The following is a 15,021-nucleotide window of genomic DNA, read 5'->3' as shown; positions in this document are numbered from 1 at the left end:
AAGAATAAATTCATTCAGACTTGTTCTCTGATATGAAAAGAGTGCCAAATTTTTTTACTCAGATTTTCTAGATCAAGGGGACACGACTCTCCTGGTGTCCGAAATGTGGAAGGGACAGCTGTATACCATTCTTATAGGTAAATGTTTTAGGGAAATATAAAGGCAAACAAAGGTCATGGGCATATACACTTAGCACCAAAAGGAACCTCAGAGACCTTCTAGTCCAGTCCCTTCATTTATAGATGAAGGATGCCACAGCCCAGAATAGTTAACTTATCCTAAAGGTTTCTTAGCTAGTAAGCAAATGAAGGAGGAATTCAGATTCTCTGACTTCAATTCCAGTATTCTTTGGGGTGCAAAAAGTTATAAAGCCAGCCTCCCTTACATATCCCAGGAAACTATGGACTATTTTCATCTCAGTTATTCCTACTTCATTTTGGGAAAGTGATCCTAAGTTACTATTTCCCCAGAAAATCCGTTTCTGTAGGGAGGTAAAACCCTGGGTGAGGTAAAGAAGGCCCTGATCTTGAGATCCCCAATAATTCTAATCTGGGGAAATATCTACACTTTAAAGCTTAGCCCTGGTGGTGTGGACTCTACCTGGGAGTGAAACTAGAAACATCCAAAACTGTCCTTGAACTTCAGATCTTTTACTTGGTCCGTTCAGATATGATTCATGTGCTTCCCTGCAGGGTCAACTTCCCACAGTTTACAGAGTCCAAATTCCTCCTCAATCTGGCCCCAGTCTATTTCTCCCAATTTGGTTCCCCCTATTCCCCTGGGTGACCCCTCTTTTCAATCTGGGACAGTCTCCTTATTTTCCCTAATACTCTTGGACCTTCCCTAACTCCATCTTCTACCCTGGAAGCTTTTGTGCCTGGACCCCCTTTTCCTCCCTACCATCTACCTTTCTAAATCCTCCCATTCTTCAAGACCCAGATCAAATCCTATGTTTTCCATAAAGACCAATTAGTCTAGAGCACAGTAATTAATAGGATTACAGTCCTTTGAGATGGAAAAAAAATCTTAGTAAGGATCTAGTCCAAACCCTTCATTTGACAGGTAAGCCTTCATTCGACAAACATTTATTAAATGCCTCTTATGTGTAAGGCAGTGTGCTAGCCACCGGAAGGAGGAGAGTACAAAGATGAAAAAGATAACTGGATTGTAAACTAGAGAATTGGAACCATGTGTTGTCTTTGTTTCCTCTTGTACATAATAACTGCTTAATAGGTATTTTTAAGATTCTTCATTGCTAGAGATAGGATTTCTGATTTAAGAAGCCTGGGAGGAGAGGCGGCATGTGGCATATTAGTGGATAAGGTCTGGGATGGAATCCTATCTCAACAAGTCCCTTCGCCTCTCTAGATCTCAATTTCCAATACTGTAAAATAAGGGGGCTGGATTTGATGACTCCGAGGACCTTTCTAGATCTAATTCTAGGAGTAGCATTCAAGGATTAAGAGTAGCTCTCTTCCCTCCTTAGAGCATTCTAGAACATTGATTGTCTATTCTACTTTCTGATCTCTTAGCTTGGACAACCTTGTTATCTTTTCCTGAAGGTGTCTTCTCCCCAGCTAGAAGATGAGCTCCTTGAGGGCAGGGATGGTGCCTATGCTTTTTAGAACCTATACTTTTGTCCCTAGTGCAATCCTTTGTATGTATTAAACCCCAGATATTTGTTTATTGTTCATGTCCAGCCTCTCCCTTCTTGTCTATGAAAAGAGGGTGAGAGTCTAAAGACCTCCATCTCAGAATCTAACATGCCTCTCCCACCCCTCCATGATGCCATGGACTTGATGGTGTTGTGGAGAGATTACAGGATTTAGTGGGTTTGGACCATGGCCTGGGTTGGGGCTCTGATTTTGTCACTTAATCCTTCTATTAATTTATTTTTTAAAATATTTATTGATATTTTTAGCCACTATAGTTTCCCCCATTGTTCTCCCCATCTCTTCCCAAAGGATCATTCCCTATGACAATAGCATTTTTTAGAGACAAAAAACAAGAGAGGAAGAAAAGAGGTGTTTTTAAAGGTATTTGTGTACAGAAGAACAAAGTAGAGTATGACAAAGAGGGAAAGAAGATCCAGAAAAAAGTGATCTAGGAAAATGTGAGATGTAAGTGAGCTGGTAGGAGCCAGGGAAGAAGGGGGTTCAACTTCATCTTCAGGGAAGGTCAACATTGAAAAAAAGAGGGGATAGCTAGGTGGTTCAGTGGATTAAAAGCCAGGACTAGAGATGGGAGGTCCTGGGTTCAAATTTGGCCTCAGACACTTCATGGCTGGGGGTCCCTAGGAAAGTTACTTAATTCCTGTGATCTCTCCCTTACCACTCTTCTGTCTTGAAACCCATACACAGTGTTGATTCTAAGACAGAAGGTACAGGTTTTTGTTTTTGTCTTTTAATTTAAATAAGAGAAAGATTCTGGAAAGGGAAGATGGGAGTGTGTTCCAGGCTGTGGTTTGGGGATAAATTTTTAACAACTGGCTCTCCCTATACTCACACATACCCAAAATTGCATGCAGGACACACTTTTAAGTTTGATCTAAACTATTAACATCTATTCACCCCTTTCTTAAGTTTAGACAATCAACAAAACAATAATTACCCTGTGTGTAATTAGAATCTGCTCCCCAGGACTCCAATTCCCAGCATCCACTTTCATTCTCACCATAGGTCCTTATGTTTTGGAGATAAAGTTTTGTGTGTGACCCCGCCTCTGGCTCTTTTTTTGCTCCAATGCGGCTGGGAAAACTTTTCTTTACTCAGGTTTTTTACTTTTGTGCTTTTATTTCTTTCACTTCAAGTGATTATTAATAAATCTTATAAAATATAATTCTTGGAGTTATTGGATATTAATTTTAATCTTACACCTGATTTATAGCACTTGGTGGTTTTGGATGTATAAATGTTCCCACTAAAAATTTAACAATCAGGTCTCCCCAGGCATTTTGAGCTAACTCCAGCACACCCCTCATAAGCCTGCATAGAGGATTTTCCTGAGGAAAAAAAAATCTAGATTAACTACTCAGTTTAGGGAATAAGTCATACTGAGCAGCCAAATTTTCCCAGGAACTGGGGATGAAGCCAAAATATTTTGTTTCTATTCTTGTTGAGAATTTTTCTAGGAAAACTTTGCTAGTATATCTACTGCCCCATCTTTCTTAGTGCTGGAGCTAAGGCATGAAATTTTCCTTTGGTGACCCAGAATCTCTCCAAGACAGTAGAAAGGGCCCTGGGATGAGATTTCAGTCCAGGCTCTGCTGCTTACAAGCGTGACCTTAGGTCAGTGACTCGGAGCCTCCGTCTCTTGGCTAGCTGATGGGGGAAGGTGGTCATTAGCTTCATTATAACATGGGAAGGCTGGTATTTTGGGACACTAATACTTAGGTAATATATGTGTTGGGGATAAACACATTTGCATGAAAGTAAGGTTTGGATTCTAAGTAGGGCAGGGTCTGAGAGGCCAGGAAGGAGGAGGAGGATCTCATCTTATCAATCCCAGCTAGAAATTCAAGCACTTGAGAAAAAACCTTGTTTTTCTCTCTCTTTAGGAGATAAGCTTTGGCTGGGAAGCTGGGCTGAGTGTTTGGCTTTGCCTGCCGAAGAGCACTTATAGGTTTGAGAGGGAAGATCTAGAGGACTAAGAAGAGGGAATCTAGTCGAGGAGGGCCCGGTTATAGGTTTCATTAGACTGTAACATCCCTAAAAGTTGAAGTGGAGAACACGTAGGGCAACTGGCCAGGATTGGAGCTGTTATGAGCAGAGTGAGCAGAGTTTCAGCCCAGGCAGGAGGAGGGAAGCCGATCTTCAGAGAGCCTGATAGACTTGGAGTTTGGGGCATTGAGTTTGCTGCCTCTGGTGGCTGTCTAAAGCAGTTTTAGAGAGGCTAAAGGGGGCCTGGGGCTATAAGGGTAAGTGGGAAGAGGTGGCTAGCCCTAGTTCTGGAACTCAGGGACCCAAGTTCAAATCCAGACTCTGCCCCTTGCTACCTTTATGTTGTTCAGTCTTTTCAGTCATATCCAACCCCATTGTGACTCCATTTGGGGTTTTCTTGGCAAAAATACTGGAGTAGAAAGAAAAAAGAAAGAAAAAATACTGGAGTGGTTTGCCAATTCCTTCTCAAGTTCATTTTATAGATGAGGAAACTGAGGCAAATGGGGTTAAGTGGCTTGTCCAAGGTCCTACAGCTAGTAAATGTCTGAGATCAGAGTTTAACTCAGGTCCATCATTCTATCCACTTGGCCACGTATCTGCCCTAAAAGACATGTTATTATTCAGTCATGTCTGATTCTTTGTGACCCTGCGGTCACACAACATGCCAGTACTATCTATGGACTTTTCTTGGCAAAGATACTGGAGCGGTTTGCCAGTTTCTTCTCTAGTAGATTAAGAGACTTGCCCAGGGTCACACAGTTAGTGTCTGATGTGAGATTTGAACTCAGGTTTTCTAGTTTCCAGACCCAGCACTCTAGCTCTATCCACCCAACCCATGAAGCTACCTTTGTGGCTTTGAGCAAAAGACTTCCCTGAACTTCAATTTTTTCATCTGTAAAATGGTAAGACTGAACTAAATGGCCTTCCTGTACTATATCCTCCTCTATACCGTCAGACACTACGTTTAGGCTGTAAGGAAAGAATTACAAAAGGGACCCAATCCCTTCCCTGGAGGGTTCAGATCCCGCCTCTGACTTACTATCTATGTAAATATTGAAAAATGGGAATAACAGTAGCCCCCCACAGGCATTAGGTGATTGTGGTGTGAGATAATGTATGTGTAAAACCCTTTGTAAAATTTTTAATTCTATTGTAAATTTGAGCTGTTATCTTTAAAAACAAAAATTAACAATAAGACATTTTCTTAAAAAATGTTTAAAGAAAAAAAAAAACAACTGGCTCAGACCAGCTTCACCCCAACCTTCTCAATTCATTTAAACAGTCATGTGCACGCCTGATCTTTCTTCTCTTACCTTTCAAGGCTGTTATGTAAGATGATATGATATTGTCTGAGTCAAATCTGCAGCTACCGTGGGACTTTTATTTGCCTGAGGAGGATATGAAAACTTAGTGGGTTCGTATCAAAATGGGGTGCCCAGAAGTCTTTGATCTTCTAGCTCATCGCCTCCCTGTCCTTTATCTCCTCCAGATGGAATTTATTATGGAGACAATCAGTTTAATACAGTGAGTGAGTCAGGAACTGCCACCCTCAAGCCTCGGCCAAGAGTCCGCCCCTTGTTAACCTTCTTACCCCTGGTGAGTATGGAGTTCCAGCCTGCTGGGTTGTGGGCTGGCAGAGGGAGGCACCAGGCCTGCCGGACAGAGGCTGAGTGGGGGGGAGGGAGGGAGCCACGTGGCTTCGGTTGCAGGTCCCTCCTCCCCTCCAGTCTCATGAGGTCATCTTTGTCCTGGGTGACATTACCAGAGGAGGACTCGGTCTCTCCACCCCAGACAACAGTCCCTAACCATGAGGAAGTGGGCAACTGGCCACCTGGACTTCTGGGTGGTCAGGCCAACAGCATTTCTATGTGCCGGGCACTGAAAAGCAAAACAAAAATCCTATGGTACTGAGACAAGGAGGAGGGGTCAAAATGGATCTGGAGTTTGATATGTGCACTGGAGATGGGGTTGGGTGGGGGCTTGAGCACTGTGGTGGTAAATGGATATTTTGTGAACTTGAGTTTACATTAAATCAATGACTTCTATAGTTTAGAAAGGTTTTCTTATTTAATTTTCCTTCTTTCGACATATTTGAGAGATGTACTTTACCCTTACTCCTTTACCCCCTTCCCCTATCCAAAAAAAGATCATCACTGGATAACATCTATGAGAATTTCTAACTCAAGACTCACCTCTTATGTCTTGAATTTTTTCCCATGTGTACGGAGTTTTGTATATGTGTAATTTTTTTTTTACATTTTTTTTAAACCCTTGTACTTCAGTGTATTGTCTCATAGGTGGAAGATTGGTAAGGGTGGGCAATGGGGGTCAAGTGACTTGCCCAGGGTCACACAGCTGGGAAGTGGCTGAGGCCCGGTTTGAACCTAGGACCTCCTGTCTCTAGGCCTGACTCTCACTCCACTGAGCTACCCAGCTGCCCCTATATGTGTAAATTTTTACATTGTAGTGTTTTGCAGTTTATGACATTTCATAAGATACACAGTGTAGGTACAGGGTAGAAAAGTACAAAGTGGGGTTAACCACAGGTTTCAGGGAAATTACCTCTGTTAAGGCAAAGCCCCTGAGGTTCATATTTTGAAAACATATAGTTACATTCATATTAATACTTGTTAATGCTATCCTTAGAGAGGGAGGGGAGAGATCCAGATATTAAATTTTCATCGAAAGCAAAACTGTATTGATCAAAATGTCAAAATCTTCCCTTCTGTATCAGTTGGAAATTAAAGTTATAACCAACTCAAATTTTTGCATAGGAAATATTGGTATAGGAAACATCTTATCTCCCCTATTCTTAAAGGTTTTGTGCCTTATCTTTTTTTTTTTACCCTCTGGGCAAACTGTGTAGGTTTTGATGAAATAAATGTGTTTTGGATGATTGTTAGTCAATAAGCATTTGTTAAGTGCCTAACAATGTCCCAGGCACTATGCTAAGAGCTGGGGATACAAAAGAAAGACTAAGGACAATCCCAGCCCTTCCAGAGCCCATAATCTAATGGGGAAATAACGTGCCAAAAAATATGTATGAACAAGCTATGTACAGGTTAAAGAGGAAATAATCAACAGAGGAATGGCACTAAAATTAAGATGGATTGGAGGGGCAGCAAGGTGTTTCAGTGGTTAGAGTGCCAGGTCTAGAGAGTTTCAAATCTGGCCTCAGACACTTCCTTGCTGTGTGACCTTGGGCAAATCAGATTACTGGGAAAGATTTCCTAAAGGTGAGATTTTTAGCTAGGAAAGCCAGGGAAGCCAGTAGGCAGAGATGAAGAAGGAGAGCATCCTAGGCATGATGGGCAGGGATGGGAGAGAACCAGAGAAAATGCCCAGCTTCTGAAGGCATTTAGATTTTTGGTAGGAAGGAGAATAAATCTGGAAGTTGCTTCCATGCTGGTGGTGGTCACTTCCCAGGGTGGGCCAGGCCCTAGGAGCTATATTGATGACTAGTATTGATTCCAAAAGACTTGGGACAGGGCTGATTCCCATCTTCCCTGCTCAGCCTTCCACTTGGGTCTAACCCAAGTCAGTGGTTGTATGTAGTTGATGAGTGAGTCACTCTTGTGAAGCTATAGAGGCTCCTGGCAGAGATTACTACTTAACCTAGTTCGAAGGCTAGGTCTAGAGTCCTAAAGTATTGACTCTATGGGAAAAAATGCTTCTTTAAGGATATTCCCATTGCTGGGAGACAGAAAGGATTAGCTTGGATCTTCCTTAGGGAAACAGGCACCAGAAACAAATTCTACCAGGCACCCATCCAACATCCTTCCCCAAAACTTTTGCCCAGGTGACAAATCTGATTATGACAATATATATCAAGGACCCTTTTGAAGAGTCACAAAGAGGAAAAGAGGAAAGGAAGTGTTGGAGACTGGCTTTGGAGTCAAAGGATCTGGATTCAAATATTGCCTTTGGGGGTAGCTAGGTGGCTCAGGGGATAGAGAACCAGTCCTGGAGTCAGGAGGACCTAAGTTCAAATATGGTCTCAGATACTTCCTAGCTGTGTGACTCAGAGCAAGTCACTTAACTTCAGTTGCTTATCCCTTACCGTTCTGTTTATTCTAAGACAGAATATAAGGATTTTTAAAAATCCTGCCTCTTGGAGTAGCTAGGTGGCTCAGTGGATAAAGTGCCAGACGTAGAGACCTGAGAGCCTGGGTTCCATCCTGGTCTCAGACACTTCCTGGCTGTGTGACCCTGGGCAAGTCACTTAATCCCAATTGCCTGGCTTTTGGATACTTGTATCAATTCTAAGACAGAAGGTAAGGGTTAAAAAAAAAAGTTCTGCCTCTGACACTGTCATCTCGAGGAATGCACTTTGCCTCCCTGAGGCAGTTTCTCCATCTGTAAAAATGACAGGGTTGGACTGGATGGCCTCTGACATCCTTTCTGCCTCTAGATCTATGATCCTGCGTGTAATATAGGAGGAATATTCAGTGACAGTCCCAATCCCATGGGGGTAAAGAAAGTGTCTGAGATGACTATATATAAACCTTAAGTTTTATTTTAAGCAGCTTGTAAGAGCTATCTCTTTCTTCCTCTTGTGATTCTCTACTCAGCTTCATAGTCTCTTATCCACTGAAAACCCATCATCTCCTTCCCTGTCCACAGATCCAGCATCCCCCAAAGACAGTTCTGCTGCCCCTTCCAACTCTAACTCCTACGAATGTCTTCTTCTCATCCTTCTAGTCAGGCAGTGGGCAGTGAGGAAGGTACCTACCACACACACACACACACACACACACACACACACACACACACACACACATGTACCCCTGTCAAGGCATTTTAGTCCTCTTTCATTGCCTCGGGCTGAGGGCGGGCAGAGTAACTGGATCGATGCCCAGGGCCCTGCCTACTTGCTTACTTGGAAATTGACACCAAGTTGGCAGTGCCAGTTGTGCAGCACGGTTCTCACACTCACTAGAAACCTCCCGAAGGCTTCTCTGGCATGGGATGGGAGGGGAGAAGAGAAAAGAGGGCTTCATCCAGGACATAAAAGGAGGGAAAAGGGGTTGAGTTGATACCAAAAAACATGTGGGATAATTAGTATGTTGGGTTGGGTGGAAGGAGACATCTCTTTCACTGGAGACTGTCCCCAGTGGAACAGTCCTCCTTCCTCTTCTCTGGATACACAGCAGTGCTTTTTCCAACAAACAAGGAGAAAGCGGGGCAGAATGAACTTTAGAGGAAGGAAGAATCTGGCAATAAGGAGATGAGCCTTCTTCCCAGCCATCTTCCCCCTCCCCTCTAAAGTTTTGTTTTTTTCCATTTGAAATGGGGACAGGAAGAGTGAGACTCATGATGCTGAGGGCAGCCATGGAAAAGTTGTTCCTTAACCAGCCTTAGCCAAGGAACTGAGGTGTTTTAGCAGTTGAGATGGTTCTGAGAATTCCTCTGTAGGTCATACCCTTGAGCAAGTCACCTCTTTCTAGGCTTCGTTTTCCTATGAACTTTAAGGACTCCTTCAGCTCTAAATCTATGCTCCTATGAACTTCAGGGCAAGAAGTCTAGAATTCGCTGTACCTTTCTGTACCCCATCTTCCAACTGGGAACTTCTTAGTATAAGTAGGAGAAATATTCCTGGAAGTGAGCCAACAAATTGGGGATGAGCATATACTATCCTCCGACAGGGGTTCCCTCTTGACTTTTCCAGATCCAGACCAAACCATCCCTAAAGGAGGTATATAGGTAAGGTATATAGGTAAAAATGTAATACCAATGTGATATAAGGAACTGGCCAGACAGGTCTTTGGTGCCTGAGGCAATGAGAGCACTTCAGTCACCCCACCCTCTCTGAGTCAGTCTGGGTAATAGTTTAGGGGGGGCTTGGTTGTGCCCCGAAGGTGTCACTCTGATCACCCCATCCACCCCCAAACCATTATCTCTACTTTATGGCCACTGGAATGGGGAGCCCAGAATCAGATGGAGTCCCACTGCACCCAGCGTACTTCATTTCTTAATAGATTTTTATTTAACCTTTTGTTTTTATATCGCCTAGATTTGTCCCTGAATCCCTTCCTCTTCCTTTCCCCAAAGTCATCTCTTATAACAAAGAATTAAGAAGGAAAAGGAAGTAGAGAGGGGAAATTAGCAAAATTTATTAATCTATTAGAAAATAAAATCGGGTGTCAAAGGCACTGTTGTGCCACCACCCCAGTCCCTACCACCCTGCCGTTCCTTCTGCAGAGGAGTGGGAGGAAATGTCTTATATCTCTTCTTTGGGGCTAAGCTTCATAATCATTTGCCCAGACTGCTGGAGTTGGGTAGAGGGGAGGTGGGTGGCAATCTTGACTCTGGTTGGTTAATGTAGTCGATATGATCTGGAGTGAGAGTAGAGTGAGGGAACCCTAGGCCTGGGGGCAGGAACACAGGGTTTCCCTATAAATTTTTTCTAGGAGGGAGCTATCTGCTCCCAAGTTCACCTCCCCAGATAGGTAGCTGTTTCCTGGGGTCATGGCTCTGCAAGAAAGAAATTATATCCAGAGTCATTCTGGTAAATGTTTAACAACCAGCACTCTGGCAGAAAAAAAAGATAAGCATACACACACTTTTCAGAATAATCTACATCTTAACATTTTCTCTATCACTTTCTTAAGTCTAGACAAGCAACAAAAACAAATCAAGCCTTAATTTGTAGCATTTTCTGGTTTCAGATGCATATAAATGCTTACAATAAAAATGTAACAATTGATTCTTTTCTGGCTCCAGCACATCCTTGGTTATGTTCCATTTCTGATCAGCCTGGTTTTTCTTCCTCCTTCTATCTGGTAGTCCTTAGAGAAAAAAAGAGACAGAGAGAAGATAGGAACCAGAATCCTCTGATGAAAAAAAAATTGAGGAAAGGGGATGATCTAGTTTGGAAAAGTTTGAGATAAAATGTGGCTGATTAAATCTGGGATTACAATTGTGATCTCAGACAAGGAAACAATTAAAAACAGACTTGGCTCAAAAGATAAAAAGGAAACTGCATTTTGCTTAAAGGCACAATAGACAATTAATATCAGTACTTAGATGTACACTGAATGACATAGCATCTAAATACTTAAAGGAAAAGTTCATTGAATTACAGAAAAAATAGATTACAAATCTATAAAAGTGAGGGGCCTCAATGTTCTCCCTCTCAGACCTAGATGAACCTAACCAAAACAATATAAACAAGACAAGTTAAAGATCTGAATAAATTTTTAGAAAAAGCAGACATTGGGGGCAGCTGGGTAGCTCAGTGGAGTGAGAGTCAGGCCTAGAGACAGGAGGTCCTGGGTTCAAACCCGGCCTCAGACACTTCCCAGCTGTGTGACCCTGGGCAAGTCACTTGACCCCCATTGCCCACCCTTACCACTCTTCCACCTATGAGACAATACACCGAAGTACAAGGATTTAAAAAAAAAAAGAAAAGAAAAGAAAAAGCAGACATGCTAGACCTATGGAGATTACTGAATGGAAACAGAAAATATACTTCTTTCTCCTTTATAAAAAATGGCTATATGCTAGGGCATTAAAAAAAACATACACACACATGTGCAGGAAAGCAAAATATAGTGTATTGGCAGCAGAGATGTTATTTAGCATAGAGAAATGTCTTTTATTTGCTTTCCATGGGCCCTGGACTTCTTAATTCTGCCCCCTCCTCCAATTTGACATCCCCTCATCAGGTGATATTAACCCAGACTGGGAAAACAATGATTCTTTTTTTCCATCCAGCAGTGATGAAAAGCCTTGCATTCAGTGCTTGGTTTGGAGAAAGGGTAGGAATAAACTCTGATATCTATAGTCTTCACTTAAACAGTTAGATGATGTAGCAGATAGAGAGCTGAACCTAGAGACAGGAAGACCTGAGTTCAAATCCAGCCTCAGAAACTGTATGACTGGTCAAGTCACTTATTTTCTGTCTGCTTCAATTTCCTTAATTGTAAAACTGTTAAAAAAAAAAAAAAACCTCCCAGAGTTGTTATGAGAATCAAATGAGATATTTGTAAAGCATTTAGCATAGTACTGGGATACAGTGGACACTTAATAAATGCTTGTTCTGGAGCAGCTAAGTAGTTCAGTGGATAGAGAGACAAGCCTAGAAGACAGGAGGTCCTGGGTTCAAAACTGGTCTCAGATACCTCCTAGCTATGTGACCCTGGGCAAGTCACTTAACCCCCATTGCCTAGCCCAATGATGGGCAAACTTTTTAAAGAGGGGGCCAAAGGAAAGGAAATGTTCATCTGTCAGTCTGTTTCTAAGGCAACTCTTTCAAAGTTTCATTGTAGTGTATCCTACTCATTGTATTTGTCAGATTAGGAATAATGTCCGTGGGTGGATAGGACATTTCATGGGACTGCATCTGGCCCTCAGGCAGTAGTTTGCCCATCACTGGCCTAGCCCTTACCACTGCTCTACCTTGGAACATATATTTAATATTGATTCAAAGACAGAAGGTAAGGGTTTTTGTTTGTTTTGTTTTTTTAAACTTGTTCCCATCATTTCCTCTTTTGGGGGATATGCTTATTTCCAGGTCAAATGAACTATGTCAGGGGATAGATGGAAACTTTTCAGTTCAAGACTCTTTCCCCTCTGTTCCTCCATCTCCCAGGCCAGAGCAGGGAAGTCATTCCTCCCTCTGGTTCCTGGATGGGTGGCACAGGACAGGGTACCTGAGGGTGTGGAACCTGATGGAAGGAGCAACTGTGGTTGTAATGTCCAGCCAAACCTCTACCTACCAACCAATCTCTGAGCCTGAAGGGCCAGGGCTTGGCTGGGTAAGGAATTCTAAGCATGAAGATCTGTGTGTGCACAATACCAAGCCCTGGGTGCGGGGAGAGGGTATCCAAGAACAAAGAGCTTTGTGAAAGTGTCTAAAGGAACACATGGCCCAAGGACAGAGGTGAGGAAGCCTGGCTCATTCAATAGACAGAATTCCTAGGGCAAGCCCTCCATCTTCCTTCCCTCTAGGGCAAGATTCTTAAACTTCTAATATCTCTGAAAAGGAAACTAGAGTTCATCAGCCTGCCAAAGGGATCTAGCACCCTAAAAGAAATAAAGAACCTTTGGAGTCTAGGGGTAACAAAGAATAATAGTATGAATTCTCCTCCACCCTTAGGAACAGTGTGGTTGGGTTAAGCATTTGCTATGTACCAGGCACTGTGCTAAGCACTTTAGAGATAAAGAAAATAAAAAAATAAGCCTGCCCAAAAGGAGTTCTCCTTCTAATAGGGCAGATAGCCTGTAAACAACTACATATGTACATTCAAGATATACACATTGGTGGTAATCTCAGAGGAAAAGCAGTAGCACTGAGGGAGCCCTAGAAAGATTTCTTACAGAAGATGAGATTTTCACTGAGATTTGAAGGAACCTAGAAGAATATTCTGGGGTGAGGGACAGCCAGTGAGAGGCACAGAGTAAAGAGGTGGATAGACAGATGCAAGGCACATTTAGTGGAATATTTAAAAAGAGCTCTCCATTTGGATTTAGAGGGCTAGGGTTTGAATTCCAGCCCTGTTACTATGGAACCTTAGGGAAATCACTTAATCTCCTTGAACCCCTTTTATCCCCAGAGGGGATGGTATTATTGGCTAACTTCTAATATTCCCTTTTGTTCCAAAGTCTATGAGTGAGAACCCATCAATTCTCATAAGTTTACTTATTTCTTTGCAGATAACAATCATAGCAATTATATAACACTTTAAAGTTTGGGAAGCACTTTATAAATATCTCACTTTATCCTCACAACTCTGGGAGGTAGGCATTATTATCCCCATTTTACAGTGGAAGAAACTGAGATAGCTGAGGTTGTGACTTGCCCAAGAACAAATAGCTAGTAAGTGAGGCTGGATTTGAACTCATCTTCCTGATTCCAGGTTGAGTGCTCTGAAGGGTAGGAAGGAACTCTGATATCTATAGTCTTCACTTAAATACTTAAGTGATGTAGCAGATAGAGAGTTGAACCTAGAGACAGGAAGACCTGAATTCAAATCCAGCCTCAGAAATTATATGACTCTGGGCAAGTCACTTAACCTTAACCTCCCAGAGGATGAATTCTAAATTTGTATTTCTATCCTTAATCTTTCTCCTCAGCTCTGATTCCATATTGACAGCTTCCTGCTGGACATCTATCCAGATGTCTCTTAGATGTATTAAACATGTTATATTCTTTCCTTCTCCCTCCAAAACTCCCTGTTTATTTCATGTGTTTTTTGTTATTCACTTGTGTCCAACTGTTTGTGACCCATTTGGGGTTTTCTTCACAAAGATACTAGAATAGTTTGCCATTTCCTTCTCCAGCTCATTTTACAGATGAAGAAACTGAGGCAAACGGTGACATGACTTGCCTAGAATCCACAGCTAGTAAGTATCTAAGGCCAGATTTGAACTTAGATCTTCCTGACTCCAGGTTCAATGCTCTTTCTACTGTACCACCTAGGGTGTAGTTGTCCAGGTTTGCAATTCGCATTAACTTTGACTCTTCTCCCCATCCAGTCAGTTGCCAAGTATAATAAATTCTGACTCTACAACATCTTTCATCAGTTGCCTTCTTTCTCTTTCTATAGCCACCCCTCTGGTGCAGACCCTCATTATCTATTGCTTGAGCTCTTTCAGTGACATCCTAATAGATCTTCCAGCCTCTGGTCTCTCCCCTTTCCAGTCCAGCCTCCACACAGTTGCCAAAATCATCTTCCAAAGCAGCTTCTTCCCACATCATCTCCCTGTCCATAAACTTTCAGAGACTCCAACTATTGCCTCCAGGTTGTTTTTTTTTTTTAATTCAAAAAAATGTATTTAATTGATTTAGAATATTTTCCCATGGTTACATGATTCATGCTTTTTCCCTCCCCTCGTCCCACCTCCCTCCCATAGCCAATGAGCAGTTCCATTGGGTTTTACATGTGTCATTGATCAAGACCTATTTCCATATTATTAATATTTGCATTAGGGTGATCGCTTAGAGTCTATATCCCCAATCATATCCCCATTGACTCATGTGATCAAGCAGTTGTTTTTCTTCTGTGTTTCTGCTCCCATAGTTCTTCCTCTGAATGTGGATAGTGTTCTTTCTCATGGGTCCCTCAGAATTTTCTTGGATCATTGCATTGCTGCTAGTAGAGAAGTCCATTACATTCGATTGTGACACAGTGTATCAGTCTCTGTGTACAATGTTCTCCTGGTTCTGCTCCTTTCACTCTGCATCAATTCCCGGAGGTTGTTCCAGTTCACATGGAATTCCTCCAGTTCATTATTCCTTTGAGCACAATAGTATCCCATCACCAACAGATACCACAATTTGTTCAGCCATTCCCCAATCGAAGGACATCCCCTCATTTTCCATTTTTTTGCCACCACAAGGAGTGCAACTATAAATATT

General features: G+C 42.3%; 1 protein-coding gene across 1 annotated transcript in view; it reads left to right on the top strand.

Moving 5' to 3' along the window:
- The window catches only part of C4H6orf132 (chromosome 4 C6orf132 homolog), a 51,211-nt gene that overhangs the window by 17,209 nt on the left and 18,981 nt on the right, over positions 1-15,021 (top strand). Inside the window, exon 2 of the mRNA XM_044675310.1 lies at positions 5,149-5,255. Within this exon, the coding sequence (XP_044531245.1) occupies positions 5,149-5,255 (107 nt within the window). The remainder of the gene's footprint in view (positions 1-5,148; positions 5,256-15,021) is intronic.

This window comes from Gracilinanus agilis, chromosome 4 (assembly GCF_016433145.1).
Source record: "Gracilinanus agilis isolate LMUSP501 chromosome 4, AgileGrace, whole genome shotgun sequence".
In the NCBI taxonomy this organism is placed as follows: domain Eukaryota; kingdom Metazoa; phylum Chordata; class Mammalia; order Didelphimorphia; family Didelphidae; genus Gracilinanus; species Gracilinanus agilis.
Note: the sequence above shows the minus strand (reverse complement) of the source record. Positions and strands in the feature narration are given on the sequence as shown.